General features: G+C 44.6%; 1 protein-coding gene across 4 annotated transcripts in view; it reads left to right on the top strand.

Annotated features, from left to right (window-relative positions):
- Window positions 1–17,025, top strand: part of MSRA (methionine sulfoxide reductase A) — a 291,902-nt gene extending 274,877 nt beyond the window's left edge. For all 4 annotated transcript variants that reach the window (XM_065835518.2, XM_065835520.2, XM_071807150.1 and 1 more), the window contains exon 6: window positions 16,182–17,025. In XM_065835518.2, the coding sequence (XP_065691590.2) occupies window positions 16,182–16,346 (165 nt within the window). In that variant the 3' untranslated portion in view covers window positions 16,347–17,025. The remainder of the gene's footprint in view (window positions 1–16,181) is intronic.
- The last annotated feature ends 555 nt before the right edge of the window (window positions 17,026–17,580 follow it).

Raw genomic sequence — 17,580 nt, 5'->3', positions numbered from 1 at the left:
CCAGGAAGGAGCAGGTAGCGATTGGGGCAGGCGGATAAGCTAAAGCAGCTCTGGAGCTCTCCTTTCACTGCTGTTTTTCTTTAATAGCAAATCACTGTATCTTGTGGGGGAAAAATAAAAAAAAAGCACTGTAACTTGTGAAAGAATTCTGTGCTAATCAAAAGTATTCATAGTTAAAACATTTCTCTCTGTTGTGCTCAGCAGCAGTTTGATCACAGCTATGCCAAGGAAGCTCATCCAGGGATGATGCATGAAGGAGCTGAAGCTGAAGGGTTTGCCCTGTTTCCTTATGAAGGAGTTTTGCTTTCATCCTCCCCACCTGCTGCTGTACTCTCAGCATTTTTGGCAGCTGCCAGAGGGCATGAACAAAATAACTGTGCTGGTTTTGCAGCTGATGTTCTGGCCAAATGCATTTTTTCCCCTCTTCTGGTAAAATAGTTTTGCTGCAGGCACAAGTAACCAGTTTTCAAAATCTCAGAAGGGAAGTAATTGTATTAAATAAAGCAGAGAGCTTGGGCTGCTGAAGTGAACTTGCTTTGCAAAGGGCACAGGTCGTATTGCAGTGTTTCCAGCTCTCATCCCAAGTGTGACTTCTTTCCCACATATTTGCGGATTCCAGGAGTATCATTGTGCTTTTAGTCCGTGGGTTTGTAAGCAGAAACCATCTGCTTTCGAGGGCACTAGCAAAAGAAGTGGATATTAATGCTTCTATAACCAAAATGGTTTTAGGTTGCCTTGGGTGAACGAGCTTGCTATGAAAACCAAGTCTGATTTCCACAGTCCGGATCAAAACCTTCACCAGAGAGTCTGTAGATGGGGAAGGATTAGAGGAACTGGATTAATTGTGTCTTGTTTTGTCATGTGCAGCTGTGCTAATAACTCACCAGCAGTTTCATCTTCCTAGAGGTGATCTCAGAGGATCGTGTGTTTAGATATGGCCCCAGCAGGGCGATGCAGTGGGTGATGCTGGGTTTAGTAGATCACCCTCTCCTCTTTGACCCCAGCTGCACCCATGTCCCTTTAGTGCTTTATCAGCTGGGGATGTGGGCTCCTTGGGGTTTGATTCTGTTGTCATGGTGACATTCGCGATGCCCTGGGGTTCCCATTGCTCTTTTATTGGACCTGCGAACGTCCCGAGCGTGTCTTTAGTACCTGGAGCTGCCTCGTGTACACAGAGCTCACTGCAACACAAATACAATGCACAGCTGGCAGCATTACCCCGCTTTCCACTCTGGAATCAGCTGGTTTCAGCATCAAATAAGCAAAACCAAGCCCATCTGTATGGAAATTCTCAGGACTGTACATGCTTATTCAGAATGTGTTTTCATCTGCTGGCTCCATTGTAGATGTCATAGAGATCCAAACCATAACTTTTTAACTTAATCAAAAGTTACCCTCTTTGCCATAGGAATATGTTACATTATTGTGAATTAACATCAAATTTGAGCAATGATTTGTCAAATATAGGAGAATCTTTGCACTGAAAGGTGCCTGTAACTAACTTGAACCGCATCTGACGTATGCAACTGCTCAACGTGAAATATCATGCTGAATAACTGAATCTATGCCTTATGTATTATAGATTCTGTCCTTACCAATGGCATCATAACGCATCCTCCTGTAAAATAATCAGTGAACTCGTGGAACTGTCATAGCAGTTTGGTTTATTCATGTCTGCACAAAAAATGCATTGCTTCGTATTATCCCACAACTTGAGAGCAAAACTTCTTATTTCCAGAAAAGATAACAAACAGCTAATTCAGGTTTCCAAAAGCATGTGTGCTATTACCGTCAGTAAGAAGCTTAACCAACCTGAAAGCAAATGTTAAATGATCCAGATCTTAGTCTTATTAAGCTTGTGTGTTTCCCACCACTTAAAAGCCGATCAAAAACCTAAAGATCTGGGTAAATGAGATTTTCCAGAAGGCAAGCCTGAAGGTTTACCTCTTTTTCTTTCAGGCAGAAAAGGACCTGGGGGTACTAATTGACAGGAAGCTCCACATGAGCCAACAGTGTGCCCAGGTGACCAAGAAGGCCAATGGTGTCCTGTCCTGTATCCAAACCAGCGTGGTCAGCAGGACAAGGGCAGTGATCCTTCCCCTGTACTCTGCATTGGGGAGGCCACACCTGGAGTATTGTGTTCAGTTCTGGGCCCCTCAGCTCAGGAAAGAGATTGAAGTGCTGGAGCGGGTCCAGAGAAGGGCAACAAGACTGGGGAAGGGACTTGAACACAAGACCTATGGGGAGAGGCTGAGGGAGCTGGGCTTGTTCAGTCTGGAGAAGAGGAGGCTTAGAGGTGAGCTCAGCACTCTCTAGAACAACCTGAAGGGCAGTTCTAGCCAGGGGGGATTGGGCTCTTCTCCCAGGCAGTCAGCAATAGGACAAGGGGGCATGGGCTTCAACTCTGCCAGGGGAAATTGAGGCTGGAGATGAGAAAGCAATTCTGTGCAGAGAGAGTGGTCAGCATTGGAATGGCTGCCCAGGGAGGTGCTGGACTCACCGGCCCTGGAGGTTTTGAAACTGAGATTGGCCATGGCACTTAGTGCCATGATCTGGTCAATGGACTGGAGTTGGACCAAGGGTTGGACTGGATGAGCTCTGAGGGCTTTTCCAACCCAGTCCATTCTGTGATTCTGTGAGTCCCTTTTTAAACAAGAAGGCGCTGCCTCTATTTCCATGCCGTTTCTGGAACGCAAGCGGAGCGAGCACATCACTGCTGCAGCGTTCCATGGAACATCCTTTGTTTATTCACACCGTGCCACTTTTAAACTTCAGATGTAAACAACAAAGGCTTCTTTGTATTTCACACTATCTCATACTCACTACCTTCTGAAGTCCAAAGCCAAAACACTGTGGAATTTTACCCTCCTCACACTTTCTTCTGCATTCTTCCAGCCTTTTCTATTTATAGTAGCTGGAGAAGTACTCATCTTGTGATTTACACATGCTCTGTTCATTTTCTCTTGAATTTCAGTCCTTGGTACAGGAATAAATTGTATTCCCTGGTAACCATTTCAAATATAATTTTAGTAGTAATTGTGTATATATTCCATAACAGAAATAATTTGCCATCCCGAAAGATCCAAATGGCCTTAAAGCGGTCGACCTGTCTGTGCTCCGTTCCAGAGATGGAAGAGTATGGTTTCCATTTCAAACCAGAATGCGAATTTTAGTTGGAAATTAAAGTTTAGCTGCACTGATGCTTGAGATCAGCCCTAAGTCCCCCCTGCCTTTTTCACCATGGGGAATGACCTAAATTTCGTGTTTCATTTGACATGTGGTGGGTCAGACCACCAGTCTCATGCTGGATCCACCTCCTCTCTGCTGGTTGATGCTGGGGGAGGTAAACAGGGTTCTTTGCTCTTCTTCTCCCATTCTGTGCTTATGTCCATGTGGGACACAAGGACAGGCTGCCCAGGCAGTTTCAGACACTTTGCTGTGCCGTGTTGCATACAGTCCTGTCCTATGTGTGTAGTATAAACAAAATCCTACTTTTCAAGAGAACTGGGTTAACTGTGGTGTTGGCTTTTTCTTTCCAAGGACAAGCAGCATCCTTTATCATCCCATCACCTTAAGCTGCATTTGAGCACAAGAGATCTCTGATGAGCCCATTGAATCCTGTGCTCAGTTCTGGGCCCCTCACACCAAGAAAGGCCTTGAGGTGCTGGAGTGAGTGGAGAGAAGGGAACGGAGCTGGTGAGGGGCTGGAGCACAAGTGTGATGGGAGCGGCTGAGGGACCTGGGGGTTCAGCTGGAGAACAGGAGCTGAGGGGAGACCTTCTGATCTCTGAACTGCCTGAAAGGAGCTTGGAGCCAGGGGGGTCGGGCTCTGCTCCCCAGGAACAAGCGCCAGGAGCAGAGGAAACGGCCTCAAGTTGCACCAGGGGAGGTTGAGGTTGGATGTGGGGAACAATTTCTTCCCCAAAGGGCTGTGGGGCATTGGAACAGGCTGCCCAGGGCAGTGCTGGAGTCACCATCCCTGGAGGGTTGGACAGACAGTGGTTCTTCAGGACATGGGTTAGTGGTGGACTTGGCAGTGTTAGGTTAGCAGTTGGACTCAAAGTTCTTTTCCAACCAAAATGGTTCTATGATTCTGTTTTGGTAGAACATTTAACAGACAGCATAAGCCATAATTTTGCTGTAAATTGCTAGCAGTGTTAGATCCACCTTAGATCCCTCTGAGAATGATCTTTTCTTATATAAGAACCCAGCAAAATAGACTGAAAATTGTTTATTGCTGACAGAAGCAAGTTTCATAGTTGAGTCTACTGGCCAACATTCAGTGTGAGTGATTGTTCACAACCTGGGGTTGTTCCTGCCCACATTCAAGACTCTACACTTGCCCAGAATATCCTTGTGTGGCCGAATGAAATCTTGGCTGGATGAACAGTATCACCAAAATCCCCTTAATCTCAGTACAGCCAGCGTGTCCCTTGTGCTCTCAGCTGACCTCAGAGCTGCGAGACACACTGCATGATAACTTTCTTCATATTTTTGTTAACTCTGGCAAGTGGAGCCTCCAATTTTAGTCAGGCCACTCGCTGTGCCAAGCGGTGCACATATGCCCATTGTAAGACACAGCATGGGCCCTGCAGAGCCAGAATAACAAAAGATGAGTAGCATCAGTGCTATTTTAAAGAATAAGAATCACAGAATCCCAGAATGTCAGGGGTTGGAAGGGACCTGGAAAGCTCATCCAGTGCAATCCCCCCATGGAGCAGGAACACCCAGCTGAGGTTCCACAGGAAGGTGTCCAGGCGGGTTTGAATGTCTGCAGAGAAGGAGACTCCACAACCTCCCTGGGCAGCCTGGGCCAGTCTCTGACACCCTCACCCCAAACAAGTTGCTTCTCCTCTTTCAGTGGAACCTCCTGTGTTCCAGTTTGCACCCATCGCCCCTTGTCCTGTCACTGGTTGTCACCGAGAAGAGCCTGGCTCCATCCTCCTGACACTGCCCCTTTCCATATTGATCCCCATGAATGAGTCCCCCCTCAGTCTCCTCTTCTTCAGCTCCAGAGCCCCAGCTCCCTCAGCCTTTCCTCACATGGGAGATGCTCCACTCCCTTCAGCATCTTGGTGGCTGCGCTGGACTCTCTGCAGCAGTTCCCTGTCCTTCTGGAACTGAGGGGCCACAGCTGGACACAAGATTCCAGCTGTGGTCTCCCCAGGGCAGAGCAGAGGGGCAGGAGAACCTCTCTGACCTACTGACCACCCCCTTCTAACCCACCCCAGGTACCATTGACCTTCCTGGCCACAAGGGCCCAGTGCTGGCTCATGCTCACCCTGCTGTCCCCAGGACCCCCAGCTCCCTTTCCCCTACACTGCTCTCTAATAGCTCATTCCCCAGCTTACACTGGAACCTGGGGTTGTTCCTGCCCACATTCAAGACTCTACACTTGCCCTTGTTCTGTTTCATTACATTTTCCCCGCCCAACTCTCCAGCCTGTCCAGGTCTCTGATGGCAGCACAGCTTCCAGTGTCAGCCACTCTTCCCAGCTTGGTGTCACCAGCAAACTTGCTGACAGTCACTCTATTCCCTCGTCCAAATCATTGATGAATATATTGAAACAGGAGGAGAAAGAGATCTGGAGAACTTGTTTTGCTGAAAGGCATCGTGACAGTCAGAGGTGAGGTGGGTGTGATAGTCTTGCAGCTCCAGAATGTTGGCTCAGGGCTCTCACCACAAACAACTCCATCTTCTAAAGAGGGTAGACAGCTCAATGCAAACCATTTCCCAGCTTTTTTGGGATGAGATGGTTTAGCATCACACACTAATGGTCATGAGAGACCAAATAGAAAGACAGAGCTTGTTATTAGAGGCAAAATGATGGGCAGAGATGACAGGTTGCCCAACATTTCCCATTATAAGGGTCTTCTTTCAGGTGCTCAAGTATAGCAGTTTTTATTATTTTAGAAGTAAATATTCATGCTTGGTCTCCGTCTGAAAGTTTTCCCCTCCAATCACCACAGAAGCGATTTCTGGATTTTTCGGTATGAGTTTAGGGAAATATAAGTTGTTTATTCCTCTTAAAAATTCATGTGTTTTCCTGAGAAACTGTCATGCTTATATATTGTGGAAGAAATACTTGATACAAACACAGTGTTGGCACCGGTGAGAAAAATAAGATGATGGGAATGTGGCAGTACAGCTGACCTGAGCCCGCTATCTTTAATATGTGAAATGAACATTTTTACTTCTACATTGCAGCTCTCCTGCATGAAAAGTAATTAAGGTGGCTTCCATTTATTGCAAAGGATACACGGACAAATGAGTACTTTGCATTGCACGGGCTGGTCTGCACTTTGCAGCGAAGCTCAGAGGTAACTGAGCTAATGGAAGTGGTGAAGTCTTGTCAAGATGGTATTTATATGTTGAGCATTTTCTTCTGCTCACAAGCAGCATGAATTTGCCTAATTTTACCATTACGCTGCTTTTGGACCCAGTTTAACTTCTCGGCATCATTCAGGACCACGCCATGTGGAGATACCAGTTCTGGCCTGCAAAAGTTTGGAAGATTCTGCGCTGGTTGTTATCGGTGGCCCATCTCAGTTTGGACCTGGCCATTTTTCATCTCAGGAACATGCGAGTAATGGGTGTATGATTAGAGAACAGTCTGCTGTCTCAAACCGCAGAATGGATTTTTACCTTTAGATCACTGGAAGTCAGAACAGGGCATATCTTTTCTTAGCCATCATAAATTATCCACGTGAGATGTACAGTAAAAGGCTGTTTGGCTGCGTTAAAATTGGCTAGACAAACAATTTCCATCTCTCTCAATGGCTCCTTCAACACCTAATTAGTTCCCAGATGCTAGTTGAGCAAGATGTCTTTTATCTTTGCTATCTTCCTATACCTCCTAAATGCCCCCTGGTGCCATTCTTCACTTTCATCCTTCTTCCCTTAAGAAGAGGCAGGATGGGTGTTCAGGAAGCTCTATGCTCAAGGTCAAGCTTGTAAAGACCGTGGGTCAAGTTGATCCTGTTATACCAGTCAGTATCTGGAGCAAAAGCTTTTGAATCCACAATTAGACTGATACGATGGGGAGCAGGATACGACTTCCTTTCTACACATGTTCACAGGATCAGTATCTACCAGGAAAAAAATAGAACTGCGGATTTTATTTCACCGTCAGTTCCATTTAATATAATTTAGGACAAATTCTATCATCTTTTCTCATTGCCGGAAGGTGCGAAGAAGTCTGTATAAATCTCCCATTTCAGCTGGCGTAGCTGATTGTTGTGGGCCATGAGGAAGTACTCTTAGATGTAAAATAGTAGGAAATATCAGCCTAACTGCACTCCCAATCCTTTCTAGACCCACTGAGCACAACCACTTGGGGCACCAGGTACTTTAATAGCCAGGCTCTCGGCCAACTGTGCTTTACCTTGGCAGGTCTGATTTATATCGGAGCCCAGTGATTCTTTCCCCTCTGGCAGGAATGAGTGACCAAACAGCCTCCTTCAAGCTAAATATTTAAGAGAAAAGCACTTCAGAGAAAGCAGATCTTCAAGCTAACCAAACGGACTATATATGTATGTGCAGCTTTCCCCTAAGGCTCGTAAGCTGTGCCTCTCTTTAGGCTCAGTTTACTTGATTCAGATGATATGCTGTGTTGTGTGTGTGGGCTTTGTCAACAGTCAAAGGCTCTGACAAAGTCAATTTTGCCGATTTAAAGATGAGAATCAAGATTGTTCAGCTTAGCACGTTGCAACACCGTCTTTTAAGTTTCTATTGTATTTCCCTCTTATCTGCATTTTCCCTGCGCTGCACTGGAAGAATACACTTGTATAAACAATTCCAGCCGGCCCATGTAACAGCATTTCTCCTCTTTGACCAGGTTACATGTAGTCCCTATCGGATGTTTATGTCTTCAGATTCATAATGTAGTCACGTAGCAGCTTTTCTATCACAGCAAAGAGCAAAGTGAGTTGTCGAGTCAATGCATTTTGCTATTTCTACTCTTAGATCCATATGCCCACACTATGAAAGACGCAGAATTTAGACCGACGCAATTCGATCATTCCCGGTTTCAATTTTGCCCAATTTGCAAGAGGCACGCTGTAAAGTTCTGAGGCTAGACAGCTTCCCTGCAAGGGGATTAATAATACTTAGAAATTATATAGCACTCTAAAACCCTGTGCAAGCATTAGCTAATTACGTAGGACTCCAAAGCCCTGTGCAAAACATTAACTAATCAATTCTTGCAGCATCTCTCAACTATATCAATATCATTGAGTCCATTGTGCTGAGAGGCAAATAGGAAGAGGAGAAAGTAGATGTCTGGTCCCAGTCCATGCTGCTGCTCCGTGGGGTCAGATCTCAGCTACTACTCCCAAATTTTCGTTGCCAGGATCATTTTTCCCATCTGGCTCGTTTTGGATAAACCCATGATTTCCAAAAGGAGGTCGCCTACATGGATGCGAACACAGATTTTACCAGCTAGACGTTATTTCAGCCCATTCCAGGGCTTTGTAGAGGTCACTGGCATCAATTAGATTGGAAAAGCCAACATGGAAAAGACTGAACCCAGCACAGAAAACCAAATTGTAATATTCACTAGAATAACCATTGAGTGTTTACCAGTGGGATGTTCCAGCCAACTGAAGGCAGCACAGAGGAAACAATTTAATATAATATATCACTGAGATGTTATACCACAGAGGAGGCCGCCTTGCGGAAAATGAGAGGTATATCTACATGATGCTTAGAAAACAAAGGAAAAAATAAAGCATTATGTTCTTAATTGCACATTATTGAGGCCTCATGCTCCTCGTGTTTGTTCCTCTGGACCAAAGTTAGTTACTCTGGACCAAGTGAGCATGTATTGCTCAATTTCGGCTTCCAAGCCTCATCCATACACTAGGCAAAGCCAACTGATTCGTTTTATAGTTAAAAATATCACAGTAATCACGTATCTAAGAAGTACACATATCCTCATCCTACAGAGGATGCATTGCAACTGATTCCTGCAGGCCTTCTCCTGAAATAATGCAGCTCCTTTCACTCTTAGCGCTCTTGGAAATACAACTGAATTTCAATATTGCTGCTGATAATACAAATAAAATAAAGGGGTAGCCCTAGAGATTCCCATCTGGAACACTCAATGTTGTGAGATTACTGGCCTCAAAGTTCTACATGGAGGATGAATGATGACACAGAAGCAGAAGCTGTCATAGGTGTCAAGATATTCTGCTGTATTTTCGACATAATGGATTTTAGAGCGGCCACTGGAAATACAACAGCTTTGCATTACTTGATGAGACACGAGGCAAACTGGAGATTGCAGAGGCCCAAGTACAGGCTGTGAGCTTTTAAAGTGCGTATCGAATCAAACAAAGGATGGTGCTATTTCTATTAAAAGCCACAAAATGCTTGAAACCAATACTCTGCTGCTTTACTAATGCCTCCGCTCAGAAAATTAAATGGCTTAATCTAACAAAACCAATCTTAAAGGGTTTTTTTGACAAACTTATAAGTGGGTTCAACCCCTTCTCTGAACTTCCATGAACCACATATTTTCAGTACAATGAGTGTCAGTGGCTTCCAGTCTGTTCCTTCAAGTATTTGGAGGTACAGGGAATGGTGCTTTTCTGCACAGTTCCTTCCAAATTCTCAAGGCACTTTACAAGTATTAGCTGAATATAGACAAGGAGCCAAACACCTTGAATGTGTTGTTGTTGTGCCATAGTGATTCAATATTTTTACGTACTTTGGCTACATGTAAATAGCTGGCTATAAAAAAAAGCTGAAGCAGCCATTATTTCAGAGGGCAGCAGCAAATCGAAGTGCAGAAGTATCGTGTGCTAAAAACAGATGCTTGGTAGTAAGTGAAGAACGACCTCTGTTGTTACACTGGTTGGGTTTATTCTTTGGCAGTCTACTGTATACTGAGGACAGAATTTCATATTCCTGTGGAACCTCAGCTGGGTGTTCCTGCTCCATGGGGGGATTGCACTGGATGAGCTTTCCAGGGCCCTGCCAACCCCTGACATTCTGGGATTCTGTGAATTGCTGCCAGTGGAACAAACCAGTTTTGATAACAGGGAGACTGTTGTGTCTCAGTGCATGGCCATCAAGGTAAAAAGTGAAAACACGTGTTAAGATTATACCATCTCTCTAAATGACTAGGAAGCCTCTTAAAATTTGAGGTGCTGGAGCAAGTTGAGAGAAGGGAACGGAGCTGGTGAGGGGCTGGAGCACAAGTGTGATGGGAGCGGCTGAGGGAGCTGGGGGGTTCAGCTGGAGAACAGGAGCTGAGGGGAGACCTTCTGATCTCTGAACTGCCTGAAAGGAGCTTGGAGCCAGGGGGGTCGGGCTCTGCTCCCCAGGAACAAGCGCCAGGAGCAGAGGAAACGGCCTCAAGTTGCGCCAGGGGAGGTTGAGGTTGGATGTGGGGAACAATTTCTTCCCCAAAGGGCTGTGGGGCATTGAACAGGCTGCCCAGGGCAGTGCTGGAGTCACCATCCCTGGAGGGTTGGACAGACGGAGATGAGGTTCTCAGGGAGATGGGGCAGTGCCAGGGGTGGGTTTATGGCTGGACTTGATGATGGTGAAGGTCTTTTCCAACCAAAATGGTTTTAGTGCTAGAGTTACATTTTTAGTGCTAGACTTAGGTTATGGTTGTAGTCGATGATCCTGAGGGTCTCTTCCAAACAAAATGATTCTATGTTTCTATGATAAAACAATTCTATGAAAATCTTTCTAACTGTCTGTGCATGCTGTGGGGTCACCTCACTACAGCAGAGGTGGGACTGGTAGCACTGGGTTGAGCTGCAGAGAGCTGGATAACCAACCTGCCTGCTGCAAATGGGAAAAAAAACAGGGTTTGATTTGGTGCCGTCCATTTTGTTTCCAAGACTGTGTGTCCAATATCATGTTTTTATGGAAAGCAGTGTTTGTACCAGTTTCTGATCATATTCATACAGTGTTCGTGTGTGTTGCACTGGGTATTTGTTGGCCCAATACCCACAGTACAAGTTCTCCAAGCTGTACCTTGGTGCACAACTCCAGTCTTGGTGACACCAGGAGCAAAACTGGTTCTTGCCAGTGTGCGCTGCTCAATCACAGAATCACAGAACCCCAGGTTGGTTGGGGTTGAAGGGAGCTCTGGAGATCCCCCAGTCCAACCCAGCTGCTCACGCAGGGTCACCAGAGCAGATCACACAGGTGGGTCCAGGCGGGTTTGAATGTCTCAGAGAAGGAGACTCCACACCCGCTCTGGGCAGCCTGGGCCAGGCTCTGGCACCTCCCAGCAAAGACGTTTCTCCTCATATTTCATATGCTCAAGTCCAAATATAGATGCAAATCTGCATCCAAAATTATTGCTCCAGTTCGCTAATTCACTAATATATTTTGCTTAGGATAGCTGAGCATTTTAGGAACCAGTTCTAGAGAAAAAGCATCTGCAAAGCTTGAGCTGTCCATGAAGGACCTGACCCAGGTTATACCACAGCAGAAAGCTGCGTAATTCCTCATGACACAGCTGAGGAATTCGGGGGTTTCCCACACCAAGTCATGGTTATGATTTTGAGGAGCCAATCTCAAGTTCAAGCTACAGCAGAAGAGGTTTCAGAGCAAATCAGTGAGCTGAACGGTGGCAGGTCAGTGAATCCAGGTGGTGGCCATCTTCAGGTATGAAAAGAAATTGAATTGGAAATCTCTTACACACGAGCATCACAGGTAAGCTGTGATTTAAACTGGTCCTGCTACTGAAGGAATGAAAAGTGGGCTGCATCTGTGCTTAAGGTATCTTCAAGATAATGCAGCAGAATTATAGACAAGTGAGGGCTGGTGTTTTGTGCTGCAGATTGCTTGAGTTATCGCAAGTTAGTAGATACACGTAGAATAGAGGATTTCAGAGAGAGCTGATGTGACTTTAGCACAAGAAACTCATATCTTGCAGATCCTGTTTTCTGAAGAGAGCGGGGGCATAAAAGGGAGCCAGGCACTGTGGAATAAGAGGAAATTTTCTCTTCTGAATGAATAACAGGTTATAAGTAGGATGTAAAGTTTTTGCCATGAAGGGAGATGATTGCCAGTAACCTGTCTTGGGAACCCAGGCAGTTCAATACACTCATGAAAGAGCTGGAAAAGGGAGACAGACAATAGTGATGTGCCAAAATCTGCTGATGGTATAGAGTTATTCCAAGTAAGCAAGAGCAGACACGACCACAAAAAGTTGCAGAAGAATCTGACAATATCAAATGTCTGGGAAATAAAACCATGTCGATAAAAGTCAAGTGCAGACACAATGATAGGGTTTAAATTAGCCCGCGAAAGAGGTCCTGGCGTCATTGCAGATGGTTCTTTGAAAACGTCTGCTCAGTGCTCAGCAGAGGTCAGAAAGGCAAGTGGAATGCTAAGAATTGCTGGGAAAGAGATGGAGAATAAAAGAGAAAGTGTAAGTACGCCACTGAATAAAGCCGCGGCGATCTTCAATAGAGTGCAGTTCCAGTCATCCCGTCTCAATGCAGCAGTAAAAGAGAACTAGAAAAGATGCAGAAAAGGGCAAAAAGGCCAACCCGAGTTCTGAAGTGTGGAGTCGGAGCCTGTGAAGCTCGCTGAAGAAATGAATGAGCAGGATTAAGGCAGAGGTGTAAAATCAAGATTGCTATGGCAGGAGTGAATAAGGAAGGATTTTTTGCAGCAGAGGATGTGATGACATCGTCAGGCAATGAGCTGAAAGCAAACAACAGCAAAAAGCTTTCACATGCCATAATAAATTAGGAAGCATAATCTTTTAAATCCTGGAAGTACAGTAGTAGTGCTGAGGTTCCCAGCGCTGGCTGCAACATCTTCCTCCAGCACCTATTCCAATGTACCGGGTCCATAGAATCATAGAATGTCCTGAGCTGGAAGGACCCACCAGGATCATGGAGTCCAACTCCTGTCCCTGCACAGGACACCCCACAGGTCACCCCGTGTGTCTGAGGACCCTGTCCAGTCTCTTCTTGAACACTGTCAGGTTGGGGCTGTGACACCTCCCTGGGAGCCTGTTCAGCGTCCAGCACCTCTGGGTGAAGAACCTTTTCCTCATGTCCACCCATGGGTTGGCTGTGTCCCCTCCATCCTCTACAGCTGGATGGGATCTGGGTTCTGGTTTGGTTTGGCCTCTCATCGGACCTGCCAGTTCTTTTGGGCAGGATTACAATCAGTTAAAGGATCAATGCGATCCCCTAGTATCATCTCTCCTATGACAAAAGCCACAGAAATCCATTGAATTATTTAATTCTCTTTGACTCGCGATGGAATATTGGGAAGAAAAAGATCTAACAGTGCCTTAAAAATTTCCTGCACTGAGTATAAGGTCCCAAGGATTAATTACACTCTGCCCTAATTTGATTTTTCCCATTTCTGCAAGCAAAAGCTGCAGTAGCCCCTTTGGCTGCCCCATGATAATGAGAGGTCACGTTGGCTGGCTCAGGAATTGTGAAACAGCGAGGACTAAAAAGTCTGCTAGAGCAGGATTATCATCAAATTATATCTGCCTCGTCGGCGGGAAATCAATCAAGAACGGGCTGATTTACACCTGCCAGAGCCAGCACATCATGAACTTCATCATCTTTCCCAGCGATGCTTTTATCTTTGCATCGACACAGTCAGTGCAAGGAAAATATTTTCCCGTTTAAAATCAAAACATTCAAGGTAGCATTTGGCAGAATGTCAGAGCTTGGGGCTCCTGCTGCTTCTGACAACAGCGCTGGTATCTTTTGCTAATGACCAAAGTACAATATAATGAGTTGTCTTGGGCTTCTGCTTGATTCAGCATGCAGTGTTTTAATAGACTGTTAGTAATCCTGAAAAGGATAAATGATGTTTATGCCCTCTTGTGGTATGTTATTGAACAGAATGGATTTTCTAAGTGACAAAATTAGGCCAATGATGGAAAAGTCCCAGGTAAAAAGCTGTAACAAATACTATTTTGCACGGTAGAAAAATATCCATCCCTCAAGCAGCATCCTCATGACTCAGTTAAGGGGGAGAAGCCAATTTTACATGCATTTACAGCAGCAAGTAAATGACTAATGCCCATGGTGACAAAGTCTGTGCCATCTTTCTGGAATGACGATGATTTAAAAAGTGCTTTTCTTTGCTAGGAATGTTAGAAAGTAAACGAAATACCGCTTTCTAAAAGCAGTTGTGTTGACACCTCTTTGTGTTAGCTGTTGCCAACAGTTTGTGATACATACCTTCGCATTTTTTATCTTCTTCTCTCACACATCTGGCAGTTAAATAATCTGATTCCCTTGGGACAAAGGCTGCCACAAAGATGAAGAACATTGTTTGGTGATTTTACATGGGAATATAATGCCAGATTCCTGTGAATTTTGGCTTGTTACCTCATCATGTTGAAATATAATTAATTAACTAGTCAACAACCTCCTAACCTGCGCTGAGAATTTACGTGGCGTGTTGGGAAACCAGGGGCTCCCCAGACAGGTCAGTCATGGCTTTTATATCAATCTTATTACTTCGTTCCTGATTGAAAGCTGAATATGGCAAAACGTATCCTCCAGACAGTGAAATGACCAGAATAAATCAAACTAATGCTCTACGAAGTTCAGCAACTGATCTCTGACTGTGGTCAGCACTGAGCTGTGCTGAAGCACAATCTAGGAAACCCCGTTGTAGGAAATTTGAAGACTCTCTGGTCCCAAATAATCACCTATTATTTGTCAGCTAATGCTGTGATGAAGCATTATTTCCATTACGTGTCATCTTTCTCTCTTGCTAACCACCAAGTATGTGGAAGACTGTCGTAAATAGGAAGGGAACGATTCCCTTTCCACATCCATGATGAGTACAACAGTGGTTTAAATGAAAGCAGTGGCCTTGTATAGGTTAGGCTTTAGGATAAACTCTGTAAGATGATGGTAAATATTGGAATATTGAGGAAACGGGAGGATCTCGATTCTCCAAAGACTTTTCAGAAACAGTCAATCAGATGTTTGCTGGGAGTAAGGTGGCCATCATTTGGTGCATCACAATGAAAGAAGTTAGACTGGATGATTCCCAACAGGTCTACCAGCTCTGTTTTTGTGTTTCTGTGTGATGACTTCCTTTTATAGGTTTTATTTATTAGTATGATGAGAAAACACATATTTATCTGGAAACCTTAAGTGCTAACACTTTCTTTTTACAGCTGATCTTACTGTCAAGTCTGGCTTATAGGAATGGAATTCTATCTACATCCAGTACTTTACAAGTGTACTTTGCAACATGACACCAATTAAAAGCGTTTATTGGGTTATCATGGACTTCACTGACCACAAGAAAAGGTTGAACCAGATGATCCTTGTGGTCCCTTCCAACCTGGTATTCTATGATCTTATGATGTTCCTCCCAAGACAAGAATTGACCCCAAAATGTTGGTGCTTACCAGTTGCCTTAGAAAAGGAAAATTCAGTTGGAAAAATGTCACGGCAAATCATGTTGAAAAGAAATTTCCTCTGTTGGGAACTTTTCAGGAGTTTCAAATTCAGTTAGGGAATATCAGGAAGAAATTAAAGCCTAATTTAAAGTCCCCACCCACATTCCTTCTTCTTTTCTTGCAAAATGATTATTGCTCCTGCTCAATGTATTGGCAAATCTTTCATAAATGAGCCACAATTTGCCTTAAAAATACCTTTCTGATGATAATGGAACTGTTCTTTATCGAATAATGGGTTTGAGAAAAGGAGCCCAAATACTCTTATTTCTCAGCAACATCAGTGGCGCTAAAAAATTGTTGGCATGAGGATGTTTGGTATGGATTGCACATTGCAGAGCTGAAGCACCAGCCACTTGTTCTTGGACAAGTCAAGGCAGCTGGTTAGACCTGATCAAAGTGAGCTCTGCTGCCTTTCACATTTGTTTTCCACTTTCATTGATGGCACCACATCCCTGCCTGGTGCAGTCAATAAAGAGGACAGAATGAATATGCGGCTATAGCGAATTAAACAAATGAGCCATTAGAACAGGAGCGTGCACTACATCTTCTCACCAACGCCTATTTTGGTGCCCTCAAATGTCTCCTGATAAAAATAATGTGAGCGCAAGGATAAAGGGCTTTCAGGGATGTGCTGGAGCTGTGGTCCAAGAGCTGAGAGACATCTGTGTCTCCTGCTGAGAGAGAAACTTATCATTCATCAGCAGAAAAGCCATCAAACCACTAATGGCTTTCCATCGTTGCTTCTTGACAGGTATTGACGGAGGGCGGCTTCGGGCCCATCACAACAGAAATCCGGGAGGCTCCGGAGTTTTATTACGCTGAAGATTACCATCAGCAGTACCTCAGCAAGAACCCCATTGGATACTGCGGCCTCGGGGGAACGGGGCTTTCCTGCCCTGTTGGCGTCAAGCAATAGCCTGTGCTGACTCCATCGCCTCCACTTCGGTTGATGAAGACACTTGAGAAAAGACCGACAACCCTCATAGGTGTTACCGTACAGCATCCGCGCATTAAGATTTGGGAACCCTTTGGGGTGGCTTTCCTTAATCTGAGCACTTTCCCAATCACCAAAAGCCAAAGTAGAGGCAGAAATTGCACCTGTTGGCAAATGCAGCTTCTTGGCCTGTGCAGCTCAGAGAGTTTCTTTGCAATCTTGTAATCTGGAGAGACAATAAATTTCTAAAAGTTTGGCTTGAAGTGCTGTTAAAGGGATGAATTAGGGGGGTGGTTGCACCTAATTTGCATACCTAATGCCATCAGACACGTTAATTTTCATGGGTTAATGAATCTGCTTGTGTTATGAGAGCGTTGACTTCTGGAGACATGGTTGGGCTCATCTTAACTATCACAACCCTGTAATTTGATCTCTCTGAAAATGGTGAATTTATAAGACCAGTAACTCTCTCACAATTCCACTTTCACAGCAACATGTAGAATTGCCTACAGTGCCTATTTTCTGAAACAATTTTAGTAAGAAAAAATTAAAGAATTGTGATGCGATGCTTCTTTTTGACAGTTCCAAAATTGTATCAATAGAAAAGCAAATCAATTTCGTTTCCTGCACTGCAATAAATTACAAAAACAGAAAAGAAAAATGTTGTCGGTGGTGTGTTCCATTGCTCTAAGTCTATATTGGGGTAGATCTTAAGAAAGTGTAAAATATTATAAAATTCTGCAGGCTGCTAATTAAATACCAGGGTTTTAAATCTGTATTATTGTGCATGACAGTACAGAGGGGTAGAGCTCATATTGGCTGAACTGTTAACATCATTATTCCTGTGATTAATTATTTGTTCTTCAATAGGTTGTGGAGCCCCCACCAAGACGTGAGCTCATTCTGGCAGGTGCTGTGCAAACGTCATGTGGGGCGGTCTCTGCTCCAACACGTGTGCAGGGAAAATAGCAGGACAGACAGAAAGAGGCACAATAAATGTTCATTTTATTGGTGGTGTTCTCAGAGTGGAGACTAAAAGCTATGGACCAAGGACACAAGGGATGAAAGCATTATCCTAAATGGATATGGGATCCTAAAGGTTATATATATGCTATGGGCTGTGCTACAAGGACAAAGAGCTTCAGTAGGAGAGATGGGGATGGGTTTGTCCCCCCCATCCAGCCTGATGCTTGCAATACTTCCCAGAGAGCAGTTG

This window comes from Patagioenas fasciata, chromosome 3, assembly GCF_037038585.1.
Source record: "Patagioenas fasciata isolate bPatFas1 chromosome 3, bPatFas1.hap1, whole genome shotgun sequence".
In the NCBI taxonomy this organism is placed as follows: Eukaryota; Metazoa; Chordata; class Aves; order Columbiformes; family Columbidae; genus Patagioenas; species Patagioenas fasciata.
The sequence above is the reverse complement of the archived record's forward strand: the minus strand, read 5'-3'. Positions and strand labels throughout refer to the sequence as shown.